This window comes from Falco cherrug, chromosome 4 (assembly GCF_023634085.1).
Source record: "Falco cherrug isolate bFalChe1 chromosome 4, bFalChe1.pri, whole genome shotgun sequence".
NCBI classification, from domain to species: domain Eukaryota; kingdom Metazoa; phylum Chordata; class Aves; order Falconiformes; family Falconidae; genus Falco; species Falco cherrug.
This window is the reverse complement of record NC_073700.1, coordinates 45,942,936-45,963,580: the sequence shown is the minus strand read 5'-3', so window position 1 is coordinate 45,963,580 and position 20,645 is coordinate 45,942,936. Positions and strand designations below refer to the sequence as shown.

Below are 20,645 nucleotides of genomic sequence, written 5' to 3'. Positions count from 1 at the left end.
CCCCGCGCCCCCGGTCCCCCCCCCGCGCCCCAGCAGCAGCCGCAGCCCCCGGGGCGCCGGTAGCGGCGGGCGGGGAGCGCCGCGCCCCGAGGCCGGGTGAGGGGCGGCGGCAGTGGCGGGCCGCGCCCGGCAGACGGAGCTGTGCGGGAGGCGGGAGCACCGGCGCGGCCCCGACATCCCTGCGCATCCCGCAGCCCCGCCGGGGATGCCGCCGCCCGCCGGGCCCTGAGCGCCGGGACGCCGGCGGCCGCCGGCCCCGCTCCGCCGCCCCTCGCCCGGCCCGACCCCGCCGGAGCCGCCGCCTCCGCCCCCCAGCCCGCCTGGAAAATGGAGTGAGTACCGGAGCCGGCCGGGCCGCCGCCGCGGGACGCGGGACCCCGGCACCGGGCCGCGCCCCCCCCCCCCCCCCCCCGCCCCCGCCGCTGGCTGAGCACCGCAGTACCGGGAGTGCCCCCCCCGCCGGGTGCCAGGGCTTGGGACCCCCCCCACCGGGGCGGTGGGAACCCCACACCGCGGGCTCATGGAGCCCATGCCGGGGCTCATATCCCACCCTGATGCCGGGGTTCGGGACCCCAAACCCAGGGGCTCGCATCCCCCTGCTCCTGGAGACTCAGAACCCCAATACCAGGGTCTTGCATCCCCCCGATACTGAGGCTTGGGACCCCAAAACCGGGGGCTTGCATCCCCCCCTGCACCAGGGTTAGTGACCACAAAATGGGGGGCTCACCCCCCCAGATGCTGGGGCTTAGGACCCCAATACTGGGGGCTCGCATCCCCTCAGTGCTGGGGCTCAGGACCCCAATACCGGGCCCTCACATCCTCCCGAGGGTGCTCAGCAGGTGCTGCCCCTCCCCGGCTCCCTGCCCTGCTGTGGGGTGCTGAGGCGCTGGCTTGGGGTACAGCGGTGGAGGCACGGGGGCTGCCGGGGGGGTGAGGATCCGCTGGCAGCGGTGCGGGAAGCGAAGGGGTGGGAAGGGCGTTTATTTTTGTGTTTTGAACCTGTTGTTGCCGCTGCGTGTGGCTGGGGTGAGTGGGTGGCTGCGAGCCACGGACCCCTCCCTGCACACGCACCCCCAGCCCTCTGCTGAGAGACCCGGCTGCAACGGGGGGGGGGGTCCTCGCACGCCGGGTCCCCCCTGGAGAGTCGCTCCCCTGCCCTGGCCTTATCCTTTGTGTGCTGTGCTGGGGCCCTGCCCGGTCGGTCGGTGCCTGCAGACGGGCTCGGAGCCGGGCACGGGGCTTGGCGGGCAGCTGGGGGATGGAGGGAGCAGGTGGAGGCCAGTAGCTGGGGACCATCCTGCCCACGCGCTGGTTGTGCCCCTCAGGGATCCCGGCAGCTGCCGGCCGCAGCGTGCTGGTGCCAGGATGGCACGGGGCTGGTTGGCTGCTCAACGCGCCGGGCACCAGCCACAGCAGCCGGCTGGGCTGGCCCTGGCTCACCCAGGCCTCCCCTTCCCTCCCGTGGCTGTGCTCCCCACCATGGCAAACAAGGGGACCCCCAGCATCCCCTGGGTTTGGCACTGGGGGCTTCCCAGGGGCAGCCAGGCCGGGGGCAGCTCCTCAGGGTCACCTCGTCTTGCACCCATGACCTGGCCGCCTGCTAGCGAGGTGCTGGGCACTCAACAGGTCCTGCTCCCCATGCTCCCATGCTCCCCATGCTCCCATGCTCAACACCCTCTGCCTCCCACCTGGGGAGCCCTGTGGAGCTGGGGGGGCTGGCGAGGGATGGGATGGTGGTCTCCTGGGGTCGGGGTGGGCTCTGGCTGGCTGAGGGCTGAGCACCGGGGGGGGCCTGGGGGCGTCTCGGAGGCCGGGGCACAGCGTCTGCGGGGCTGGGGGAGCAGAGCAGTTCCCCTTGCTGCTGGAGGGGCCGGAGGCTTTGCGGTGCGAGAGCTTGCCAAGGCAGGTCCATGGCTTTTGGCAGCGCCTTGTGCATCGGTCCCTTCAGAAAAGGGCCTCTGTGGGGAGGAAAATGGGCCCGTGACTTGCCAAAAGGCAGCGAGGGGAAGAGCAGAGCTGAGGGGGGCGATGCGCCCTGGGGAGTGGGATGAGGAGCTGCAGGGACCGGGCGCAGCGTTTCCTGGGGTGAAGGCGTCGAGGGCTGGGGTTGAAGGCGACGGCACCAGGCAGGGTGGTGGCTCCTGCCCCCAGGCTCCGCATGCTGCCTTTCACCCCACTCCGCTCTCCCCTGGCAGTGGAGGCTCTGGACAGACCCTCCCAGCGAGGGCCGAGGGGCACGGGGGCTTCCCTCCCACCAGCACCATGCGCTGGACCTGCCGATGGCCCTTCCCTTTGAGTGAAAGCCCGGGGGACCCAGGGGGGCTCGCCCCACCGAGCTGTGGGAGCAGCATCTTCCCTGCGGTCCTGTCCGTGGGCGTGGGGTGCAGCCGCAAAGCGAAACAGGGCGCACGTGGCTCCCACCTGGGCAGCGCCGGTGCGGCCCCTCCAGCTGCTCGGGGGCTGCGGCTCTTCAGGAGGAGGCTCCTGAGCTTTTGGGCTGGGATAAACGTGCAAAAGTCAGTGGTTAAAATGCCCAGACGTGCGCCCCTGGGGGGGTCTGGGTTTACCGGCGGGGGACCTGCAGCTCTGGCACCTCTGCACTGGGTCTCACCAGGTCAATCCTGCTCCCTCAGATCCAGAGCCTGGTCATGGGGCTGGGGGTTTAGGAGGGTCTCAGGGCGGGTGGGCGCACAGCGAGGTGCTCTTCTGGTGTCGGCCTGGCTCTGCGGCAGATAACGGGTGCTGGGGAGCGTGCTGCTGGCCTTGCTTTGGCTCCTGCTTTGCCTTGGCACTGGCAGTGGCTGGAGGAGGGTCCTGGCTGCCGGGAGCCACTGGTGCCTGGGGAGGTTTGGCTGAAAGCTTCCAGCTCTTGTGAAAGCTGTGCTGGTCCTGTCAGGGCTGCTGGTCTGTCCCTGCTCCCGCTGCCACGGATGCTCTTGAGCAGCTGGAGATTTTGCATCTCCACGTCTGGCTGCTCTGGTAGTTTGTCTCTGCTCTCCTCTCTGGGTCTGGGGTCTCCTCGGAGTGGGAACTCTCCCGACCCTGTCCAGCCCTGATCCAAAGCTGACAGTTGTGCCCGCGGGAAGGAGGGAGATTTCTGCCTGGGGAATAAGCTGGCAGCCCTTTGGGAAGGGACTGGAGATCCTGCTCTCCGCCGGCCTCCGGGGAGAAGCGGAACCCATCTAATGCTCCCCAGGCTGGACCATCGCTGCCTCCCAGCTGGCCGCAGGCAGCTGGAGGGGGCCAGGTCTGGCCCTGTGTGCAGCCGAGGGGACAGCACCATCACCCTGCCCAGTGCTTCCCGAGGAAGCCACAGATGGTCACACAACAGCACCCCAGGCCTGCCCGGGGCTGGTGGATCTCAGGGTGCAGAGTTTGGCCATGGGATGGGGCCTCTTGCCCAGACCTGTGCAACTGGGCAGGAACTGGACCAGTTTCCCGGGAAGCTGCCAGTGCTGACACTCCTGCTTCTTGCCCAGAAGCAGCTCCTTTCCCCATGCAGGGTCGGTGGCTCACGCCGTGGGGTCTGTGCCGTGCTGGGCTCAGCCGGGCTGTGGCGTGGGCTCATCTCCAGCAGCGAGGAAGGGCCAGGAGGAAGGCTGGGGAGGTGACGTGCACTGGGGCAGGGCTGGTGGAGGCGCAGAGCTCTGGGCTGGAGGCAGAGGCGTGCACAGGAGCCCGGTTTCCCGAGTTTGTCTTTATTCCATCCGGAAGCGAGTGAGCCCCCCGGGCCCCAGACAGAAGCCGTTCTCAGGGGCGAGGATGAGCCCTGGAGCAGCCTGGGAGGAGGGAGAGGAGCCGGGGCAGATCCTGTCCCAGACAGGTGTTTCCTGGTGGAGCATGGCTGGATGTGGGCTGAGCCCAGCCCCTTGGCTTGGCGCCGAGGACCGGGCTCCCTGCGGGTGCCTGGGGCTCCCTGGGGTGCCTCTGCCAGGAGCCCGGGCAGGAGCCACATTCCTGCCGGCACCTTGGAGCCTTGTACGTGCCTGTGTTCATGGCGTCTGGCTGGGCCAGCCACGCTGCCTTGTGAACAGCAACCCAAGGACCAAGTGATGTGACCGAGGCCACCGGTGGTGGGGAGCCGGGTGCCATGTCCCAGGCCAGCTTGTCCCAGCTGGTCAGCGCTCCCAGTCATGGGGAGAGGCCGGTTCCGCTCTCATTCATAAATCGTGGGGGAGTTTCCTGGTGGAGCCTTGCTCCTCTTACTGGAAGGGAGCTGGAAACCCAAGTGTTTGGAGGGCACTTGAACCATTGTTTGAAAGATCTGTAATTTTCCAATCAAACTCCCTCCCCAAGCCTCTGTTCATCAAATATTCATGGGATCCATTTTCTCCTGGCACTCCCAGCCCACGTCTCAGCCCGGAGAATCAATCAGGCAGCTCTGCTTGCTCTAATGCATCCTGCGTTTTCGGGAGCCTGGGGCTGCCATCTCCTCCTCCCGCCTCCCCCTTCTCCCCCCTGTCCCCATCTTCTCCCAGGGCAGCAGCGTTGCGGGGCTGTGCAGGCAGCAGGAGCATGGGGAAGGCATGGCTCACCGGGAGGGAAGGAGTGGGACTGAGCACCGTGGCCGTGTAGCCAGCTGCGGGGTGCAGACAGCCAGCACCTTGGGGCTGTGTCACAGCAGCCCCTGTGTCACCCAGACCTCAGCAGGGTGGTCGGACCTGACATGTGGCTCCTCGGCAGCGCAGCTTCCTGGCCATCCTTGCCCGAGTCGCTGCCCGTGGATTTATCTGCCTTTGAGGTCGATAAGTGCCAGCCCCCGGGCTGCTATGGCCCCCTCCCCTCTGTGCCTGCTGCCAACAAGGGCATTCGATAGCAGCCCCACTGCTAATGGCTTTGTGACTGAGGCTTCGCAGCCTCCCCGCAGGCATGCTCCCCACGGTAGCATCACGCTGGGCCTGGCCAAGGGACCCAGCTTTGGCACAGGGACGGTGATACAAATCAGTGCTGGGCTCTCAGCTGCCACCAGTGCTGCCATTTATGCAGCCTCTGGGCCCTGCACCCCCTCATCTCCCCAGAGTCGTGGCACGCTGGTGTCGGTCCGGGGGTCCGGGTGGCAGTGCCCCTGTGCAGGGCTCTCTCCCTGCCTTCCCCCGGCTCAGAGCTGAGCGGGTGGAAAGGGAACAGAGGTCAGGGGAGCGAAGGAGCGGCTTGAAATGGCTCTTCGCACATTTGGATGAGCTAATGGGAAAAAACAGTGGAAGGCAAATAAACATTATTGTTTCATGTCAGGCGGGGAGGAGACAAAAGGTCACGGGCTTCCCTTGTGATGGTAGGAAACGGCAGCATCAGCAGGGCTGGAAAGAGCTGGAGAGCCAAGGCAGAGCGCGGGTATGTGCACGGGGCGCGTGCGTGCTCACACGTGTGTGTGGGTCTGTCTGCGGGTCCAGGGGCTGCTGCTTCTGCGGGTGGGAGTTCCCGGGGCATCATCCCCCGGTGCCACCCGCGTCCCTGGTCCTTTCGACCTCATCTCCTGTGCCACGGCCCCTGGCCTTCCCTGCCATGCGGTGCATCCGGAATCGGCTCGAGGAGCTGCCCTGGGACCGGCAGGGCTGGGACTCGCACACGGCAGACACCGGGTGGAAAAGCCTGAGCCTGTTGACCGGAGCTCATGAGACCCGGTGAAATGAGGGGGGAGGGAGGGATCGCTCTGGGCTTCTTTTCTGGGCTCGTGGTTCCTGAGGGGCTCGGTGGCCCTGGGCTCGCCTTGCGGCCCTGGCACCCAGGATGGATCCGGAGCTCATGCTGGTGTAGCTGAGGCCTCCGGGGATGCTCTGGAGATGCTGTGGCTTTGGCCTGCCACTGGTGCCGGCGTGCAGGACGTGGGGAGCTGCTGCAGGGCGGCCCCGGGGGCTCCCGGGCAGGGGGGGGGGGGGGGGGGGGGGGCGGGCTGGTCCCTCCGCCCGCGCTGCGCATCCCCCAACCCGGCGGCTCGCCCGTTGCCATGGCGCCGTTGCCATGGCGCCGTTGCCAGGGAACCGCCTCCCGGCTCGCCGGAGCCATCAGTCACAGGAGGCTGCGGGGCCCCACCGGCACCGGCCTGGGGCTGCCCGCCCGCCGCGGCCCCGGGGGGGGGCTGCTCCGCTTTGTGCCGCGGCCTGGGGAGGGGCTGCCCCCCCATCCTGTCCCCAGCAGCGGGGGTCCCTGTCGGCGCCTCCAGGGACAGGGGCCGGTGGGAGCCGGGGGCTGGCGAGGGGTGGGGTGGGTGGGGCAGGGGACCCCTCCACCCATCCTGCCCCCTCATCACTCGGTGCATGGGTCTGGGGTCTGGGGGCAGCAGGGTGATCCCCCCGCTGCCTGCCGTTTGCTGGGGTCTGGGAGTGACGGAGCCCGCAGCAGGGCTGGGGTGCACAGGCTGCGGGGGGGGAGGGGGCGGCAAGGGGCATCCAGCCTGATTTGCGTCTCTCCCTGGGCCAGGAAGATTCCTGGCGTTCGACCCGGGAATGCGGAGACTGTAGCAAATAATGGAAAATAAAGAGGATGGAGGAGGGAGGAAAAGCAGAACAGAACGTTTCAGGAATGCTGCAAAAGTTTGGATCCATGGAATGGGGCAAGATCCAGGAGAGGCACAGGGCCAGGGCCCCCTGATTGCGGGGGGCCGAGAGCTGGCTGGGGGGGGTGTCCAGCAGCCTCCAGCGGGGAGGGGGCCATGGCAAAGGGTGGCCCTGGCTCGGGGCAGGGTGCAGGGGCAGCGGGGGGCTGGTCCCTCCTGTCACCTTTTGCACATAATCTGTCTCCACAGAGAGCCGCCCCAGCTGCCCCGAATCCCGAGGGGTTCCTCGCTGGTTTGGGGGGGAAAGGGGAGGTCTCACCCCTCGGGCTGGAGCTGGGGGCAGGGTGTAGGGCGGTGATGTGGGTGCTGCTGCCAGCGCCTGCTGCGTGCTCCCCCCGTCAGGGCCCTGTGTCCCCCTGGTCCCCACTCCCGCGTGCTGGGAGTGTCCCGTGAGAGACCACCGGGTCCATCGCTGTCCTTGTCACAGCTCCGAGTCATGCAGCTGCTTTTGATCCCTCTTTCCTGAGAAAGTTCCCCTGTGTCCGGAGGGAAACCTGCTGTCCCCAGCCCCTCTCCCCACAAGGGAGCGGTTCCTGCTGGGGGGGGGTTTCAGGGGGCAGCTGGTGATGGGGACAGTCAGGGAGGGAGCAGGGTCAGCCCCTTGCCCCCCCATTGTCCCTTTACCAGGGACCCTCAGCCCCCACGCAGACAGGCAGGGAACAGGGACAGCAAAGGGACTTGCAGACACCCCAACTCCTTTGGGTTTATAATTATTTAATTCGTGTCCAGGGTGCAGTGTGGGGCCGCGGGCTGCCAGGCGTGACACATGGGAGGCGGCGGGTGTGCGCCTGCGTGTGCACAACAGTCACCGCGTTGCCGCGAACGGCACAAAAATAACCGCTACAAAAGCGACGCCTTCCCTGGTTTGTTTTTCTGGCCTGGATTTCACGCGCCACCAGGATGGCAGGGTGCGGGGTGAGGGGAGGACGGGGCGGCTCTGAACAGCTTTTCGTTAATTGTTGGCTTGGAGGAAGAGGCAGGGGGAGGCAGGGGGTCCTTTTGCCCCAGCGGAGCCTCTTGGATCTGTTGCAAAGATCAGCTCTTGCACAGGTGTGTGCTGTCCGCTCCGGTGGAGGACTCATGCGAGGGCACACATGTGTGCGAGGACACGTGTGGCCCAGGGAGGTACTGTGGGGGGTGCGGCAGCCCATGCCCGCCCCATGTGTAAAACCATCACTGGAAAAAGCCGGTAGTGGGAGCGCGGAGGAGCTCTCCTGCCCACGCCACCCCCGGCCCTGGGCCATCTGCAGAGCCCAGCCTGCATCCCCAGGGAGCAGACGGTTCAGCAGTGGGGGGAGAGGAAGGATGAGGAGGAAGCCGGGGAGCAGGGCCGGTGCCCCCCGCCACGGTGCCCGCAGCCTGTGGGTGTTGGGCATCACCTCGGAGTCCGTGTTGTCTTCCAAAACAGGCACCCCGAGCCGGGCTGGGGCTGCCCCCCCTGGGCCTCGGCTCAGCTCCTGCTGTGGTTGGTGCCGTACGTAGCCAGGGTTGGCTTCAGCCTGTGCCAGCGGGTCTGTGGCCCCCGAGCTGCTGGGTGCCCCCGAGCGCACAGCCGTGCCTAGGCTGGGGTGGGACCGGGCTTCTGACACTCGCTCCTTGCTAAAGGCTTTTCCTGCTGTGCTGGGGACACGGCGCTGCCCACCCTTCCCTGTCCCCCCCTCTCCCCTTGCTGCTCCTCATGGGCTGGGACTGCTGGTGGTCCTGCGACTGCTCCTCTTCCTCCCTCCTGCCTGCTGGGAAGGGACTGTCTGTCTGGTTTTAATTGCTTTCAGAGCCCTGGGGCCCGGCGGGGCATGCAGGATGGAGCTGGGTGCAGGGTTGTCCTGCCGCCCCCCGCACATCCACCCTCCCGGGCTCGCACACTCGGCCAGGGCAGGAGCCCCTGGGAGCTGCAACGATGGATGTGCACTGAACCGCTGGCACAAATGATGTCCAAGAGCTCTCCCCTCCACTGCCTCTGCAGGAACAGCCACGGGCAGGGCCCAGAGCCGGACCCCGCTCTGGACTGGGGGGTGCAGACCCCCCACCAGGGTCTCGTCAACTCCTGCTCGCCCAGGGCAGCAGCACAGGCGGCCCCAGGTGCGAGGGAGCAGCCGAAAGGAGGCTCAGCCGCAGGCGCTGGAGTCCGGACCAGTGCCTCCATGCCGGTGTCTCCTCCAGAGCAGCTGCCTGTGCAGCTGCCCCCTCGCAGGCTCTGCTGTTCCTTGCTCTGAGAAGCAAGTGGCAATGATCCATCGTCTAACGATACCTCCGTGCCTCCCACCCTAATTACTGTCACAGCGAAGCACTTCGTTAGCATCACCTGGCAAGCAGCCAGCCGGCTCCCTGTGGCGCCTGAGCATCCCCAGTCACAGCCGGCCCCGGGCAGCCATCCTCAGCCCTGCTCTGTGGCTCTCTCGGCTGCCCAACCTGCACCTGATGCTCTGTGCCGTGGGGGCTCTCGCTGGCCCCATGTGGCTGCACTGCCGGTCAGGCTGGTCTGGGGCACTGGCACCGCTGGGACACGGGAAGGCGGGTGTGTGGACACCTGGCTGCGGGGTGTTGGGGTACCCCCTCCTCGTGGCACCCTGGGGCCTGGCTGCACCCGGGAGAGCTGTGTCGGGGTGAGCGGCTGCGGCTGGCAGCATCCCCGGGCACAGCCATGGTCCTTCACGTTGTGGAGGCGGGTGAACCCCAGCTGGAGCAGAGCCTGTTGCAGTGTGTGTGTCTGTGCGTGTCCGTGTGTCCGTGCACGTGGGCGTGCGTGTGCCTGTGCACGCAGCCTGGAAAGGTCACTGTCCGGGAAGGGTGTCAGCAGCCAAGGAACGGGCTTGGAATGGAAAGTCTGAGCCAGGTTGAAGCGCAGGGGTGGCCAGCACCATCCTGCTCCAGCCCCTCCGTGGTCACCATTTCCATCTGTGCCACGGCTGCAGGAGGAGCGGGTCCAGCTGCACCGTGTCACCCTCATGTGCTGGGCAAGGTGCCTGGCCCAGGGCATTGGGGCAGGGCAGGGGTCCAAGGCAGGCCTGGAGGAGCTGTGCAGGCGAGGGGTACTCAGCTCTGCGATGCCGAGGGGAAGGGGAGGCAGCAGCCAGTGGAAGAGCCTTTGTCCGTGTGCTGTGTCCTGTGCGCTGGTGGCACGGTGTCCCCGTTCCCTTGCTGCCCACACCTCCCCTCCGCCGGGGTGGCCGCGCTCTTCACTGCTTCTTTCTGCTCCCTTGCAGGGTTGTGGAGGCCAGCACCCTTCAACAGGAGAGGCTGCAGGCCATCGCGGTGAGTCCCCCCCACGCCGCAAGCACGCCGGACCCTGAGCTGGCATCCCAACATCCCTGTGCCATCGCCTGTGGCACGTGGGGCAGACACCAGCGGGGAGGAGGGGGTCGGTGCAGGGGCTTTGGCCCAGAAAGCTGCTCCCGGGGCTGCAGGCAGGGGCAGGAGCTGCAGGGGGCTCCAGGACCTCCAGGAGCCCATGCCAGAGAATCCTGTCCTGCGTCGGCTCTGCCCGGGGATGTGCCACGGCTGGGGTGCAGGGTCGGCAGGGCTTGGCTGCGTTGCTGAAATGGGGACAGAGCAAGCAGTGGGTAGCTGGAAGGTTTAATTAATGAAGCAGCGTCTTGATGAGCCCCGAGTGAGAGGGAAATGAGTGATGATTCCCCCCTCACCCTTTCCCAGGGAAGGGCTGAGGATGGCACATGATCCAGCCATGCCCGCTATGGGCACTAGTAATTATATTAATTAGCAAGCAGATGGGGGCCGTGCTGGGCAGCCACTTCCCGGCACAGAGCAGGGCACTGGGCTGGTTTTAAACCCCGTCGCTGCCCCGCAGCAGCTTCCCTGCCCGCCACGGGCTGCCAGCTTCCCTGTCCCATCCCGCTACCAGCCGATCTCTGCTGCACAAAGGGCAAATTGTTCTGGGCCAGAGGAGAAAGAAAGCGGGTGGCGCTTCCCAGGCTGGGACTGACTCTGCTGAAATGCTCTGGGCCAGCCCCAGGACGTGCAGGGGGGTGGGAGAGGTGGTGGGGGCTGGCTCCCCCCGGCACTGGCAGCTCGCTCGGAGCCGGCGAGGGGAAGGCAACGTTTTGAGGTGGTGAACAGAGCCCAGGTTCTGCCCTAATTTCTCTGCACTTTCCGTGCCTCAGTTTCCCCCATGAGGGCAGGGGCGTGATGCAGGGGTGGGGAGCTCCCGGTGGGCTACCCCCAGGGCCAGTCTCACAGCCCGGGCATGGCTTGGGTCCCCATGTCAGACCCCACGGGAGCCCCTCACCCCCCACTCCTCGCTCCTCCTCACTGTGGGGATGCTGCCCCGGCTGGGACAGAGGTGCCCCCACCCCAGTGATGCCTGGCATCGCCCCCCCCCCCCCCCCCCCACGCCGCCCCCAGCTCTGCCGCTCTCGTCCCTCCAGGAGAAGCGGAAACGTCAGACAGAGATCGAGAACAAAAGGCGGCAGCTCGAGGATGACAGGCGGCAGCTGCAGCACCTCAAGGTGAGGTTCCCCCAGGACCCCCGGGCTGCCTCTGCGTGGGGGGCCCCCCGGCTGGGGGGGTGGCAGGACCGTGACCCCCTTCTGCTCCCCAGTCCAAGGCTCTGCGGGAGAGATGGCTGCTGGAGGGGGCCCCAGCCTCAGCCTCCGAGGAGGACGAGGCCATGAAGAAGCAGATGCAGGAGGACGAGGTGAAGACCAGGGAGCTGGAGGAAACCATCCAGAGGTAATGGGATGGGGTGGGGGTGGGGTGCACTTGGAGGGCACCCAAGTCGTGGGCAGCCGGGACACTGGGATGCAGCTTGGTCCCATGTGCTGGGCATGAGGCACAGGGCGTGCTGCCATGCTTGCTCCGTTTGGCCACGGCCCCCTCGGAGAAGAGCATCCACTTTGGAGGAGAGCATCCACCCTGGAGGAGAGCATCCATCCTGGAGCTCGGAGCTGCCGGGAGAGGAGGTGCCTCTGCGGTGCTGCCAGGGCTCAGCCACTCTGGCTGGAGACCCCCGGCTGGGCTCTGTCCGGCATCTGTTGGGGGGCTGCAGCTGGTCCTGGAGCACATCCAGCCCCGCAGCCCCTCCAAGCATGGACACCCCCAGCCACACTGGGGCTGTGTCAGCTACACGCTGTGTAGGATGGCAGTGGGAGCTGTGGGGCTGGGGTCCCCTGGGGGTCTGCTGGGTGCCCAGCACCCATGATTTCAGGGCAGGGAAACAGGGGGCTGGTTCCCCACGGATGTCCATCCCTGCTGCGGTGGCTCAGCGCCTAGGGAAGGGGCAGGGTGGGAGACTGGAGGGGGAGAAGCCTCAGCCCCTGCCCAGCCCCCTCATGCCTGGGCTGGGACCCCTGGCACAGAGGTGTCCCGGCAGCCCAGCTGGCCTGCAAGAATGCAATCAGTCACGGCTGTGCGTTAATTACCGAGCATCAGTGCAGAGAGGGGTCAGGCACGAAGGGGCCTTTGTGTCAGTCTAATGGTGCGGTGCATTCCTCTGCCAGCGCCTTGCGGGGAGACGGGAGTTAAGGGGGGGCTCTGCCGGGGGGGTGCTGCCACCACGATGACAGAGGGGCCCTAATTTACAGGGACATGAATCCACGGGGACTCCCCTGACCTCTGCCGCGTCCCAATGGGGCCCTGCTGCCAGCACAGCTCTTGGCCAGGCTTGGTGGCCAGGAACGGGCAATCGCCCTCGTGCAAGGCTCAAACAGGCTTTGAGCGATGTATGTGGGAGCTGAACGTGATGGAGCGGTGCTGCTCCATGCCACCCAGCGAGGGCACTGGCAAGTGTGTGGCAGGCTCAGTTGTCACTGCATGGTGACAGCGGAAGACCCTGGTGGGTCAGTCCCCCTGCCTGGTGCCTGTGGGGGAGTTTCTGCCACCCACTGGGGCGACCGCCCCAGTTGCGCAGCGGCTGTGGAGCTGCCACCGTTGTCCTAAGCATCGCTCGCCCCGCGGAGACGGGTGAAGGCGTGCAGCCCACGGGCGCCTGGGTTAAGGACGGGGGCAGCACCCACCGGTGGAGCCCCTGGGTTTGTTCCAACAAACACACACTTTTCCCCTGTGAAGAGATGGTCTGTGGGGGCTGCCTGCGCCATGGCTCGCCGTGGCCTCTCAGCCCCGACTCTCCCCGCAGGCTGGAGAAGGAGCTGGAGACGCTGGAGAACGGCAGCTCGGCAGCTTCCACCAGGGAGAACCTGGCAGAGGTGGCAGCGCCGGCCAAGGAGGAGAAGGCAGAGCCCATCCCCAACACACAGAAGGTGGGCATGGCCGCTCTCTGCGGGCAGAGCTGCCTGCTGGGGGGGGAAGGGGGAGAAGGGGTGCGTGGCGCGTCGGTGCTTGCTCACCCCTCACCAGACCAGAGCTGGTTCTGCTGGGGTGATGGCACGGCAGCAGGGAGGTTGCACTGACAGAGGGGTCGGGCACAGGGAGCTGCTGCAGGGCTGCACCAGGGACTGGCGTGGCTGCGGTGGGACCCGGTCCCAGCCGAGCTGGGTGGATTGGCCACCCTGTGTGTCCCTGTCACCCTCGGAGCTCCTGTGCCAGCAGGGCTGGGCCAAGGGTTCCTTGCCCTGGTGGGGATGGGTGTGTGGGCGGTGGGTGTGTGGCACCTCCCAGCAGCCCCTAACTTCTCCCTTCTGTTTTGCAGAGTCCCCTGGGCACGGTCAAGGGTAGGTGATCCCGCCTCGGCCGCGGTTCCTGCTCTCGGGAGGCAGTGCCTGCCGCCCCTCATGCTGCCCCGGTACTGGGGCTGGATGGGTGGGGGGAGCTGGGAGAGCCCCATCCCCATATCCCTGGTCCCCTCTTGGGCAGGGTGCCCTGTGGTGGGGGAGCCCACCCCAGGTGGCAGCCGTGGGGGGACACACCACCCTCCCTGGGGCCCGTCTCATGGGCGCATGGACGACCAGGCGATCGTTTTGGCTCAGGCCATCATCTCTCCTCTCCATCTCCAGCCGAGAAGGTCTCCAGCAGCCCCATGAAGGCGGTGGAAGGCACTGACATGATGAAGGCAGGTAGGTGCCCACTTCCCCAGAGGAGCGCTCCTTCCTGGTGGCTTCCCCCCTCTCCCGCGCTGCCCCTCGGCTTGCTGCCCACCCCGCAGCCCTGCCACTGCTGCTCCCCACTGCTCGATGACTTTCCGAGCCCAAGGCAGAGAACATCAGTTATTTGCAATCAGAGGGTTTGTTTCCGCTTCCACTCCATGGCCGGTTTGGGGTTCAGGGCTCCCCCTCACCCCTGTTCCATGTCTCTGCTCCGGTTTCATCCTTTGCCTCCCACTCTCTTTGCGGCTTCTCGGCGCAGGGGCGAGGGAGCGGAGCGTTGGCTGCCGGCATGGCTGACCCTGCGCCGGCGTTTGTGGCCCCATGGCTGGCTGCCAGCGGGGAGCTTGCAGGGGCGCGGGGCTGAGCTGCCCATGCTGGGGGGGCTGCGGCCAGCTCTGGTGCTGGAGGGGTTTGCTCTGGCTCAGACCAGGCTGTGGCACCAGCACTGGGCACAGCTCATCTTAGGGTCCTTGGAGCAAAGTGCCACCAGGCTGAGGTGACCCCAGTGCTGGCAAGGACTGGCCAGGAGCCGAAGGAGAGATGATGAGGATCACCCGTCCCACGGGGGTGGAGGGGCTGCCCAGCACCAGCACCCTCAGCAGGAGATGATACCTCCCGCAAGCATGAGCCTGGCTCCCAGCCCAGGCACCCGCAGCTGGCACCACTCACCGGCCGGACAAACGGACACGGCACTGCCTGGTGCCTCCAGGGCCTGGCTGAGCTCCAGCCCAGGGGACGCAGAAGACGCGGAGGTAAGGTGATGTCGGCAGTGCCAGAACGGCCATGGCCCCGTGGGTCCCCGTAGGAGGGCTGTGCCTGGGATGTCACACCTGCCTCTGCCATTCACCACTCCGCTGCCGCCTGCTGTCTCGCTAACTCTGCTGAGCACCGCACCGCACCGCACCGCTCCGCTGCCGCCACACGCCTGCCCGCTGCCGGCCGCTGAGCTGGGGCTGGGGGGGGCCAGGGCCACCGTAACGCGTGCTGTCCTCTTTGTGTCCCAGCCATGTACTCGGTGGAGATCACGGTGGAGAAGGACAGAGTGACTGGGGAGACCAAGGTCCTGTCCAGCACCACCCTGCTCCCCCAGAACCACTGTCTGCAGGGGGTCAAAGTGTACGAGGATGAGCTGAAAGGTACGGCCTGTCCTGCATCGCTTGCAGGCGTCAGGAGCAAAGGGAAGGGGATGAGGAACAGGCCACCCAAGCATCCCAGCAGGTGCCAGGGCTGGGATGAGCTGGGGCTGCTCCCGGCCAGCCTCGCCAGTGCTGTCGGGGAGACCAGTGAGGGCAACCCCCCAGTGGCCCCAGTCCTGCACCCCAGCCGGTGTGGGATCTGTCCTGGCAGCATGGCACAGATGGTCCTGACAGACCAGCCCTGGTTTGCACATCGTGACCCTGCACCGCTGGAGAGCGGAGAAGAGGATCGGCTGTGTCCAAGGCTCAGGAGCCCGTCCCACAAGTGGGGAACGTGGCAGTGGCACCACATCGGCCCGGTGCGCCCAGGCTGGCAGCGGGGAGCATGGCTGCCAGGCACGGAGGAGGCACAGCAATAGGGACCGGTCCCTGCCTGTGGCCCCTGCTTTTGGGAACCTTTGGGAACCTGCTTCGAAGGGCCTGGTGACGCCCAAGGGATGGCTGTGTCGGTGGCAAGGACCTGCCACGGAGCTGGGGTGTGTTACTGGGGACCATGGTGGCCAAGTGGACCAACAGCTTCTTCTGAGGAAACTGCGCTGCACTGGTGGCCAGTCCTGTTCAACACCCTCCCTGTGGCTGTGGCCGTGCTGGGCCATGCTGGCCTTCACCTCCACCTGCTGCCTGGCTCAGCCCCCCGGCTGCTGCGGGACCCCCAGCTCCTAGGACAGGCTGAGGAGCTGCCTCGGCAGCGATGGGTGCGGGGCAGCCGTGCGTTGGTGCCAGCTGAGCTGGCCCTGCTGGGGCTGGTCATCGTCCATCACTCCATCAACTGGCTGTTGAGGCTGTTGCACTGATCATCGCATGATGCCCCAGGTCAAGTGGAAAATGCGATGAGCCGGAGGCCACTCTCACTGTGACGCACGTCTGCTGCCTCCAGCGCTGCAAGCAGCCGTGCAAAGTGCCTTGGTGGCAGAAGAGCCCCGTCCCCTCCTGGGCACAGTGCCACTGGGTGCCACAGGTGGTGGGACGTGGTGGGGCAGCACCTGCCGGGCGCTCGCTGGGGTCTTACTGGTGGCAGCGGTGATCTGCCGCAGAGCATTGTGTCGACCCTGGAGGAGCCGGGCACCAGCCAGACTCGGTCCTGCCGTGGCCAGCGTGGCCAGCTTGGCCGGCTGTCGGTGACCTGGCAGACAGCCACGGCTCCCGCAGGGCTCACCGGGTCTGAGGCTTCGGAGGTGCCAAAGGCCAGGAATGGCTCCTTGCATAGTGGTTTTTGTTTTCGGCCTCCCCGTCTGCTGTGGGGCAGGGGCCAGGCAATGCGGGGGGGTCCAGCAGCAGCTCTGGCCTCGGTGGGGGTGGGGTGCTGCCGGGGGGTCCCAGCCTCAGTGCTGGGGCCTTTGGGGAGGGGAAGGTGCCGCTCCCCAGCTGCACGGGAGCCAGCTCTGAGCGGGTCAGTGCCAGCAGGAGCTTTTCCAGGTCAAGTTGTGCCCCCAGCCCGAGCCCCCCAGGCTGAGCCCCCCTCACCCTCCCTCCTCTTGTCCCCGCAGTGGTGCACGCGGTGAGCGCCGAGGATGGGGCCCTGCAGAACGGGGCGCACCCCCTCAGCTCCTCCGAGGTCGACGAGCTCCTGCACAAGGCAGATGAGGCCACCCTGAGCGAAGCCACTGGGCGCGAAGCCCCGGCCAAGGTGGGCGAGGGGGCCGGCAGCAGCCCGGCCAGCCAGAAGCCAACGCCGCGGCGGGAGATCACGGGGCTGCAAGCCAAACCACGGGAGAGCACGGTGGTACTGCCGCCGGGAGAGGGGACGGAGCCCAGCCGTGAGCAGCCCGTCACCATGATCTTCATGGGCTACCAGAATGTGGAGGATGAGGACGAGACCAAGAAGGTGCTGGGGCTGGAGGGCACCATCAAGGCCGAGCTGGTGGTGATCGAGGACGCCGAGAGCAAGCCGGAGCCGGCGCACAAGGACCACGCGCCGCCCAATGGCACCGCGCTGGAGCCCGCGGCCGCCCAGCCGCCCGGTGAGGAGAGCCCGGCTGGGCAGAAGCCGGGTACCAACGCCACAGACGCCAAGGAGGCCGAGCAGGAGACGGACGTGAAGAAGCAGCGCTGCAAGTGCTGCACAGTGATGTGAGCCCCGCCGGCCCCACGCCACCACCACAGCAGGCTGCCCCCGCCGAGCCCCCTCCGCCCCGGCCCCCGCTAGCCAGGTCCACCGCCCCGGCACGCCGGGCTCCCTCCCCCACCGGACACGGACCCTCTTTCTGCAGAACCGGGGAGACCCAACACGGCGCCTGCGAAGCCGCAGCGGGCAGCAGCGAACCGCGGCCGTGGCATTGCTCACCCCACCTGCCCAACGCCCGCCCCGCGCCGCACCCCACCAGCGCTGCCTGTGATATTTATTAGAGACCCCCCCTCGCCCCACGGCACGCACGCCCCCCACCTCACCCTGTGCTGGAGCCCTCCTGCTGCCGACACCGGAGCCTTTCCCTCCTCTCACCGGCAGCTGCCCACCCGCCACCGGGCCAGGCTGGGGGATCGGAGGACGCCGCTACGTCCGTAGATGACTCCCGGTGGCCAGCGGGACCCGCACTTGGCCCAGCCCGCAGCAGGCACGGAGCCAGCCCCATGCCAGCCCCTCTATCTGCATCTCCATCATCCGCTTCTCCTGCAGGGAAAGGCCCTGGGCTGTCCCCCCTCCGGCTGCCCACGGATGTCCCCACACCATCCCATGTCCTTGTCCCCACGCCCTTGGGCTCCCCAAGCCGTGAGCCCCTCCAGGATGGAGCGTGTTCAGGCAAGGGAAGGGTGTTGAGAGCAGCATCCCCTCCGTGATGCTCGGCCGCAATGGGAGCTCACAGGGGGCCGTGGGCCACACGCGGCTGCCATGGGGCAGCCCCAGCCTGTCCCCAGGGCTGCGGGCAGGGGACCCTGCTCTGCTCACTGGGGCTCAGCCCCCCACACAGGAGCATCTCGCCCTGGTGCTTGAGGTGACGGCTGCCACCGTCCAGGTACCAATGCCGCGGGCTGCCGCACCGGTGTCACTGGGCTCTGCCAGCTGAGGGTGCTGAGCGGTGCTGTGGCCAGGCACCCGTGTCCTCCTGGGGCAACGTGGATGGCGATGGCAGCGAGGGAAGGGGAGCTGGGGGGGGCCAGCCCCATGGGGAAGGGGATGGGGTGGTAGCTCCCGTGCCTCCTCGCAGCAGCGGGAGGGGGTCCAGCACCGCATCCCCCTCCTGCCTCTGCTGCTTGGCGGCAGCAGCTTTGCAGAGCCGCTTTCCGGGGCCCCGGGCTGCAGTGTCAGGTCCCCCAGGCCAGCGAGTCAGCCCAGTTCACCCCAGGCGCTGGGACTAGGAGCTGCTGGGGGTCCGGTGTCCCACAGAGGGTGTCCCCAAGATGCTGTGTCCGTGTTGGGACTGCGAGTAGCCTCCCCCACTCCCCCCACCCCATGCCCCAGCCCTTCAGCGGGGATTTCACCACCAGCACCAGCGTTTTCTCCCCACTGAGACCCGCTGGGGCAGGCGGGGAGGGTGGGGGCCCCACGGCAGCACCCATGGGTGCTGAGCGCTGCCCAAACCCTGAGCACTTCTGCCACAGCAGCTGATACATCTCATGGGCATCGGGCACGTGGCTCCGACTGAGCCCACCTCAGCGCCTGGCGGGGCTGGGGGACACAGTCCGGCCCTGCCCCAGCACTGGGCTGCCCCGGGGGCGTCCCATCTCCTGCCAGCCCTGTCCCAGACATGCCGGGACTCGGAGCCCCATGTGCAGCCCCAGGACGGGGTTGCTTTTGGCACCTGGAGCCCCACGGCCGCTGCCCCGAGCCAGCTGTGGCTGTGCTGGTGGCACCCAGTCCCCGTGCATGGGGGGCACAGGGGCTTTGGGCAGGGTGCAGCCAGCTGGGAACGCGGTCCCAGCCAGCCAGTGTGGGGGTCCTTGTCTGAGTGCCAGCGGGTCACCGCTGCTGTCCCCAGGGACCCACCAAGCCCCCCGCGACGCATGTGCGGAGCAGCCCTGGCTTTGCCCAGCCCGCCACAACGTGTGTGGTAGAGCAGCCAGGGATGGGGCTCAGCCCCCCAAGGCCTTCCCTCCCTCCCCTCCCCCTTGTGTGAGCAGTGACACCCCCTCCATGACATCCCAGTTGCCCCCCAGTTACCACCTGGGCTGCGGTTTTCCCCCCAGTGGGGTCACTGTAGGGGGAGGGGAGAGGTTGGGGGCTGCGGGGGGCTTGTGGTGCTGCCGTGGCAGTCCTCTTCCTCCTTTGGGGACCCCGGCCCCCAGAGCCTCTGCGAGAGGCAGAGCTGGGGAAGGGAGGGCAGGGGGCTGGGGTCAGCCACCCCGGGGGCAAGGGGAGGCAATGCCGCAGAGGGGGGGGCTGGATGCCGTGGGGCCTCTGCCCCATCAATCCCGGGGGGCTGCGTTAGGGCCAGGTCCCTAGTGGGGCTGCATGTCACCTCCTGCCACCCCCTCACTGGGGGCCAGAACCACTCTCCCCATCCCACCCTGGGTCTGCAATCCCCCACCAACCCCCAGCTGGGGCCCACTCCCACCCTTAGCACCCACTGCCCCTCGGTTGACTTCGGCCCCGGCCCCCAGCAGTGGGCAGCAGGGTCAGGCCCCCCGGGCTGGCCGGGGCCGAGCAGAAGCGGGGAGCCCGGCCGTGCCCCCCAGCCCTGTCCCAGCCAGCCCCCGCCATCCCGCCTGGCTCCGCTGAAGTGCACTTCCCGCGCTCCCGTGCTTTTCACTTGTGCCGAAGCCGTTTGAAGTTCTCCCCTTCCCCGTCCCTCCCGTTGTTTGTAAGACACCCAAACCGAGCAAATAAACTGTGTGAACAACCAGCCTGGCACCTCCACCCTCCGCACGGGAGGCCCCGGTGCTGGGCACCCCCGCTCAGCACCCCAATGGGTGGGAAGGGGCCAGGAGGGGACCCTGGGGATCCTGGGAATGGGGATGGGGTGATGGAGATGATGGGGATGAGGATGATGGGGATGGGGACAATGGGGATGAAGATGATGGGGATGATGGAGAGATGATGGGGATGATGGAGATGATGGGGATGAGCATGATAGGGACGGGGATGATGGGGACGCTGGGGATGAGGATGATGGGGATGGGGACAATGGGGATGAAGATGATGGAGATGATGGGGATGAGCATGATAGGGACAGGGATGCTGGGGATGCTGGGGATGAGGATGATGGAGATGGGGACAATGGGGATGAAGACGATGGGGATGATGGGGATGAGGATGATAGGGATGGGAAAGCTTGGGATGAGGATGATGGGAATGGGGATGAGGACAATGGGGATGATGGAGATGAGGATGATGAGAATAAGAATGATGGAGATGGGGGTGCTGGGGATGAGGATGATGGGGTGGAGATGATGGGGTTGGGCCCCGCTGCCCCTTCACTGCCTGGGCTGTGGGTGCTCTCGTCCCTGCCCAGAAGCTTCCAACAGCCTCTCCCTCTGGCTGATTCACAGGTGCAAGAGCCACATGTGGGGGCACTGGGCTGTCACTGGGGGTGACAGAGCCCTTCCTCTGCTCAGCAGCTTTCTGGTGCTGCCCTGGCTGCCTGGTGTTCCAGCCTCAGCTCCATCACCCACCATCACCTGTGAGCCCTGGCAAAGCTGATGCCAGCCCAGCAGCATGGAAGGCAGCATGTGGGGGATCCGCCTGCCCCCCCGCACTGCCCACACTTGCCTGCTGCTGCCAGCATGGAGCACCCCACTCCCCCTGGCAGCACCAGAGCCAGCTGGTGGGGGCAGAGGCAGGAGCTGCCTGGGAACCAGCCTGGAGAGGTCTCTCCCAGCAGAATAAATCCCCTCGGTTCCTCCAACCTGCAGCTAGCAGCGCCTGGCTGTGGTGATGGCCAGTTGGGCAGGGTCACCGTGCTTTCACACCCACCCCTGCATGTCTCAAGCCCCAGATGTGTCTGTCCCCAGACTGACGGTGACACC

At 67.1% G+C, this 20,645-nt stretch overlaps 1 protein-coding gene across 4 annotated transcripts; it reads left to right on the top strand.

Moving 5' to 3' along the window:
• The first annotated feature begins 65 nt into the window (after positions 1-65).
• PALM (paralemmin) lies at positions 66-19,523 on the top strand. 4 transcript variants are annotated; one of them, XM_055707179.1, is made up of 9 exons: positions 66-332; positions 9,757-9,805; positions 10,936-11,016; positions 11,109-11,239; positions 12,642-12,765; positions 13,155-13,176; positions 13,459-13,518; positions 14,553-14,684; positions 16,232-19,523. In XM_055707179.1, the coding sequence occupies exons 1-9, from the start codon at positions 328-330 to the stop codon at positions 16,816-16,818; spliced, it is 1,191 nt and encodes a 396-aa protein (XP_055563154.1). In that variant the 5' UTR covers positions 66-327; the 3' UTR covers positions 16,819-19,523. The 4 variants fall into 4 exon arrangements, with proteins under 4 accessions (XP_055563154.1, XP_055563152.1, XP_055563151.1 ...); XM_055707177.1 differs by lacking the exon at positions 66-332 and adding an exon at positions 4,449-5,331; XM_055707176.1 differs by lacking the exon at positions 66-332 and adding an exon at positions 5,367-5,621.
• The last annotated feature ends 1,122 nt before the right edge of the window (positions 19,524-20,645 follow it).